Source organism: Rattus rattus, chromosome 12 (assembly GCF_011064425.1).
Source record: "Rattus rattus isolate New Zealand chromosome 12, Rrattus_CSIRO_v1, whole genome shotgun sequence".
Taxonomy (NCBI): domain Eukaryota; kingdom Metazoa; phylum Chordata; class Mammalia; order Rodentia; family Muridae; genus Rattus; species Rattus rattus.
In genome coordinates this window covers 64,976,171-64,982,170 of record NC_046165.1, presented here as the reverse complement: position 1 = coordinate 64,982,170, position 6,000 = coordinate 64,976,171, and the positions used below count along the sequence as shown (strand labels likewise).

Genomic DNA, 6,000 nt, shown 5'->3' with positions numbered 1-6,000 from the left:
CTGATCCAGAGTTTTACCCTTTATATTCTTTGACCAGGGATTTTTCTTATAGCAATTGTACCATCTAGGTATGACGTGGAACAAAGCTTCATGGAGAATAGTACTGTTTTTAATAGAGGGTCTAGCTAGCTTCCAATGAGTTACAAACCAACGACAATGACTAGAGATGGCTCAGTGCTTGTCAGCACTCGCTGCCCTTCCACAGGACCCACGTTCCGTTCCCAGCACCCACATGGTGACTCACAACCATCTGTAACCAAAGGCATCCACACACAGGGGCTCATAAAATATTACAAATGAGAAGAGATTAGATTATCTCAGGTTTTACTTAAGTAGTGAGCTTTCTTCAAACTCACTTTAGACACTTACCACGTTCAGTGGTCTCTTCTTGCTGTGGAGGATGTTCTGGGCAAAATATTCTGAAAATACAGATTTTTAAAGAATCACTGAATCTTTTAATTTGTAGAGATCCACCTTTTCCTCTGCATCCCCAGTGCTAGGAGAAAAGCTACATGACACTACACTGGCTGAAGTATTCATTTTTAAAAAGAAATGTTTTTAAGTCTGCATCAAATTGTGAATCCACACCCAATGTGGGTGAGGGTGGCCACTGCTTTTGTGCCCTTTGAGCAGTAGAAAGAGGTCTCTGGTCTCTGAAGGTGTGAATGCTGGGTGAGCATTTTGAGCGGTATTAGTTCCTATGCTGTGACGAGGGGCATCTGAAGACCTAGGGTCTAGGATTTGAAGCTTCAGTCCGACGACCCACAATTCTGCTGATCTTCACAGTTCACACAGACACTTGTGCAGTACTGTGGAGAGCGACTTTTCCAGGTCAGAGCTTGGACTTGGCCGGTGTCTTCAGAGGGAAGGCAGCACAGCAGGCTGGAGGACTGCAGTGAGGAGCTGTAAGGGACTTCTCTGCCCAGGCTTGCCTTTGTCTCAGCCCTCAGCAGACCTAGGGTCCTCCTGTTACCCAGTGCCCTCCATGCAGCCTTCCCAGCAGCACCCAGCTCAGTCACCTCCTCTGGATCTGCACCCTCTGAGCACCTTTCATTCGGTCTCAATTGCACTCCCAGAGGGACTTGGACTTGGGTCCTATCTCTCCTGTACATTGATTTCAGTTTTATCTACCATGCTTGCCTAGGAGTTTTTGTAACATAAAGAAGTCTGGAAGATATTAGCATAGACTCTCACCTGTGTCTTCCCTGTCCCCAGTGTCAATAATTTTCAAGGCTAGGCAAAGCCCCTTCCTGCTTCAGCCCCTCCCAAGTGCCAGTGTTCAGAGCTGCCTGTCTGCACCAGTGCCCCACCCCCATATTGGTGAGAAATTATCAGCTTCATTATCTTGGAGTATATCTTGTGAAATATCTGTTACTCTATGTACCTCAGTGTTTAAATTAAATTTTAAAGTGCCTAGAAGCCAACATGTTCCTTGCTGAAACAATTAAAAAGGTTTTTTTATATTACATATTTCCAATTGGTTAATATACATTTTTAAAAAAATTTTATCTCTCTAATTTCAAGGCAGCCTGCTCTACTTGGTGAGATGCTGTCTCAAAAATAAAACCAGGGTTGGGGATTTAGCTCAGTGGTAGAGCGCTTGCCTAGGAAGCGCAAGGCCCTGGGTTCGGTCCCCAGCTCAAAAAAAAAAAAGAACCAAAAAAATAAAAAATAAAAAAAAATAAAACCTTTATCTAGCAGGGACGTCAGTCCTTTTAATTGGTTCTGTGTATAAAAACGACTGTCAGAGTACAGTGAGTTCTTCGTGAACATAATGATTGTTAAGTTCTTGATTCTCCATAGTTCAAATATAAAGAGTCCTGTTCCACACTGAATGACAAGCTGAGGGCGGGCAAGAGGGCTCTGAAGATAAAGGTGCTCACTGTCAGCTCCCACAGCCTCAGTTCCATGCCTGGGTCCCACACTGGAAGCAGAGAGCTCATTCCCACAGGGTGCGAGGACAGACCCATGACCTGTGGATGTGTGAGTGACGGAAGGGGTCTTCCTGCTACAGAGAAGAACAGGCCTGAGCTGGCTCCTGTGTCTTATAGGACGTGCATGCTGCCACTCAGAATGAGGCTCTCCCAGGAAGAAAAGAGTAAAGAGAAGATTTAGAAAGTCAAGCAAACCCTTGAGTACTTCTTAGTCCTGTCAAGTGCAGAAAGGAGAAGCTGAGTTCCTGGTGGTGTCCCATAATCCTGTCCTCACGTGCAACTCATTTGCATAAATTAAGCCTGAGAAGTATGTCACAGCCTAGCCATTCCTTACCCATCCCCACCACTCCACCATGGAGTATCAAAGCTATTTGATTACTTGTAAGTTCTTTTGACTCCAACTTGTAGAATTGCGTGGTCCTCCTTGGCACAGAGTAAGTGGTAATTCTTGGCACAGGAAGTTTCATCACACCCCACGATGGCTCCCTCGTTATTACAAAATGAGCATTTCTGTAGAAGAATCGATCATAGTGAGTAAGTACCTGTTTCACTACTAAAAAAGTAAGGCTGCCAATACATGTTGTTTAAACCAGCAGCCCAGTGTTTTGTCCTGGCTATCTCTGGCATATCCCAGTCCAAATCCACATGAAATAGGAATTAGATTGGCACCCCATGAGGAACTTTCAGCAAAACTGCGGCCAAATGGCATAGACAGTTGTATGACAGTCTACATAAATGCAAAAATGTGTAGATGGTTTCAAAAGACATTATTTTTTAATAGAGATTCCTTAAAAGTGAAACTAGCAGGCTTCTTCATCCCTAGGTAAGGGGTTGTTTGCGGGATTTCGAGCCACAGGTCAGAGCAGCTCCTATTGTGACACTAAGCATTGTGACCTCAGCTGGAACTTTCTGTGACTTCCTCTTAGACATTTTTCCCTGGGTTGGTGGTTTCTGCTCTACAGAGTTGTAACTGAGGTTAATATGAAATGAATGGGAGCTGTTTCCAGTGTGTAGAAAGTAAACCACAATGAAAAGAGAACTGATCGATACAGTGTTTCACTTGACCCCTTGATTTAACTTCCCTATCTGTTTTTATATGCAGGTGTATGTAGCAATGCCTAGGCACTGTGTGGCTCCAGTCATTAACCCTTCACTGTGCTTGTGGTCAGGTACAAAGAACTCGGGCTTGACATCCTGTTTACTAATCTGCACATGGTCTTTTATAAAGAAGCCCAGAGACCCAGTGGACCTGAGAGATACAACCTTACCCGTCCTTCTTTCCTGGAAAGGCCCATATGCCCTCAGCTCCCAGGCAGATGCTCACAATGATAACCACCCAGAACTGGTGCAGAAAGTCATCAGCCACCCGTGACATTCAGAGGACATCGTCCTCCATGTCAAGGATAAAGCCTTTTGCTCTGCATGCTGCCTGCAGCTCTGTGGCACCAAGAGGACCAGCGGGCTGCTCTCCTGATGTGTGTGACAGTTGGTTGTAAGCAGACAGTGTCAGCTGAGGCAGGGTCTCACAGTCCACCCTTCAGCTCTCCACATCTTTCTCAAAACTTACTTTACCATAGACACTGTTTTTAGATGAAAGGTTTATTTTTACTTCTGTATATGTGTGTCTGAGAGAACAAGTGTGTAAGTGCATGTGTCTGTGGAGGCCAGCAGAAGGTGTCTGAGTCCCGGAACTGGAGTTAGAAGCACTTGTAAATTGCTATTCTGGTGGTGAACTGGTAATAAGAATCCCTGAGAACCATCTCTCCATCCCCCAAACAGACTGTACTTTCAATGTAGACCCAAAGACTCATTTATAAGCAAAAAAGACATGTCAACTTACCGACGTGCTTCCGTTCCAGATCTTTTCAAGTACTGAACTTACATCAAAATTTTTAGCTATATTAAGTGGATCATGGGCCTCACACTCCACCAGTCCTGATGAATACAGCTGCACAGTGAGAAAAATACCAGAGTTGGTATGAAATAGTCCTGACCAACACAAGTCAGGGATGGTTCTGAAAAGGGCTGAGGAGGATGTAGATTGGACCATGACTCAGAGCACTGGTCACTGTGCAGTAGATGACCAGACATGAGCCATGGGACTCCTGTGGGAACCCTCAGTCTGCAGACACAGTTGTCCTTGGCAATTGACCTCTCCTGACTCTGGAGCCAGGCAGACAGTGGCTCCTACAGCACCGTTCTCTGCCTAGGAATGCAGAGCAGGCAATGGCTGAAGCCATGGAGTCGGAGAAACCATAGCAAGGGACAGAGGCCATTCCTGTGGCTTTCCAGGCCTTGTCCTTAAACTTGAAGACTAGGACCTAGCTCCACAACCACATTGCAGCTCTTCACTTTTGCCATTGTTGAGATAAGGTCTCACTGTAGCCTGTCTGGCCTGAAACTCATAGAGTCTCCCTGTGTCTGCCCCTGAGTGCTGGGACTAAAGCCATAAACTAATACACCTGGCTTTTATGATTTTTAAAAAGATACATTCTTGTTTTATCCAAGTTTACCTTGATCTTGGCCTCTTCCTGAGCTTCTAAGCAGTGAAAATTCAGGTATGGGCCACCACAGCTGGCCCCAAATTCCCTTGTGTGTTTTAGGGGCCACATGTCTCTTTCCTCTTCAGCATTTTAGAGGATGGAGAGAGGGCTCAGTGGTTAAGCATGTCCTCTGCTCTTCCAGTGTTCCAGAGGACCTACATCCAGCTCTCCGTACTCAGCTCACATGAGATCTCTAGCTCCAGAGTGACACACACACACACACACACACACACACACACACACACACACACACACATCTTTTTTCTATTTTATCAAATATGCATGTTTTATGACCATGCATGTGAGTGTTGTGTGAGTGTTTGCCCCTCTCTACCTTATTTTTATGAACCTGGAGAGCTCACCAATTCAGCTCAACAGGCTGGTCTGCAAGCTCCTAGAATCCTCCAGTCTACCTCCTCCCCCGAATTGGATTGCAGGCACATAGTGCCTTGTCCAGCTCTTTGCATGAGTCCTGGGGATGAACGTCAGAACACTAATGGACACTAATGTCTCTGGCACTTTACTAAACTGAGCCACCAGCTCTGTAGCTCCAGAGAGCTGAGGTTACTGAGAGTCACATAAACCTAAATAATCTGCCTGTTTTCATCTGAACGTTAATGTTACGGATAAACTAAAAAAAAATATATAAAAGTATAAAGAAAGCTGGGCTGAGCTCTCTCCATCCCTCATGGTTTGGAGATAGGATCTCTATGTTTCTGCTGTTTTGCTCCAGTTGCAAGCTTAGTGCATTAATATGCTGTATTCTATCAGGATTAAAAGTTGCTCCCTGAAAGATGCTCATAGAAAAAGCTGGGCCAGTAAGGTGGCTGTCAATAAAAATCACTTGCAGCAGTGCTGGACGACCTAGGCTAGCCTCAGAGGTCAGATGAAGGCATCATATGCCCTTGCATTGGGGTTATGGGTGGATGTGATCTACCCTGTGGGTGCTGGGAACGGAACCTGGATCCTGGGGAAGAACAACCAGTGCTCTTAACCACTGAGCCATCTCTTTAGCCCTATGCAAGTAATTTTAAATTTGCTAGTAACTTACCAAACAGTTCTCATGAGCAGCTATATTTGCTGATGGTGAAAAGTAAATCACACTCCAGTCATGGCCTTCAGGGCAGAGGACACATGTCCTCTTCTCCATCTTTTCTGTAACCTGACAGAAACCTATAAATAACATCCAGGTTAAAACAGAAAAGCATTTTACGGCCTTGGCAGCTCCTCCAGTCTTAAAGAAGGGGGAAGGACCCTCTTTTTGTGAATGAGTTTTAACTCCTGGAACAACAACAAACCAGCAATATAAGTGGGGGGAAATAGTAGCTCTTGTATGGTACAGCCTCTGATTAGGGTTCTAGACCAGTGCTATCAACAGAAACTGCAAGCCACAATGGTGGGCTGTGGCATCACTGAAAACATTCTAGAGGCCTTACTGAAATGCATACAATACACACATCTCAGATGATGTCTGAGAGCTGGCCTTATCAATAGGGAAAGATAGGAATGTAGAGCGAATGTTG

At 45.1% G+C, this 6,000-nt stretch overlaps 1 protein-coding gene across 1 annotated transcript; it reads right to left on the bottom strand.

Annotated features, from left to right (window-relative positions):
- Positions 1-292: 292 nt before the first annotated feature.
- LOC116913073 (PHD finger protein 11-like) lies at positions 293-4,530 on the bottom strand. The gene is made up of 3 exons (XM_032917205.1): positions 3,775-4,530; positions 2,314-2,444; positions 293-419 (listed from the first exon to the last, which is right to left on the bottom strand). The coding sequence occupies exons 1-3, from the start codon at positions 3,982-3,984 to the stop codon at positions 353-355; spliced, it is 408 nt and encodes a 135-aa protein (XP_032773096.1). The 5' UTR covers positions 3,985-4,530; the 3' UTR covers positions 293-352.
- Between the last annotated feature and the right edge of the window lie 1,470 nt (positions 4,531-6,000).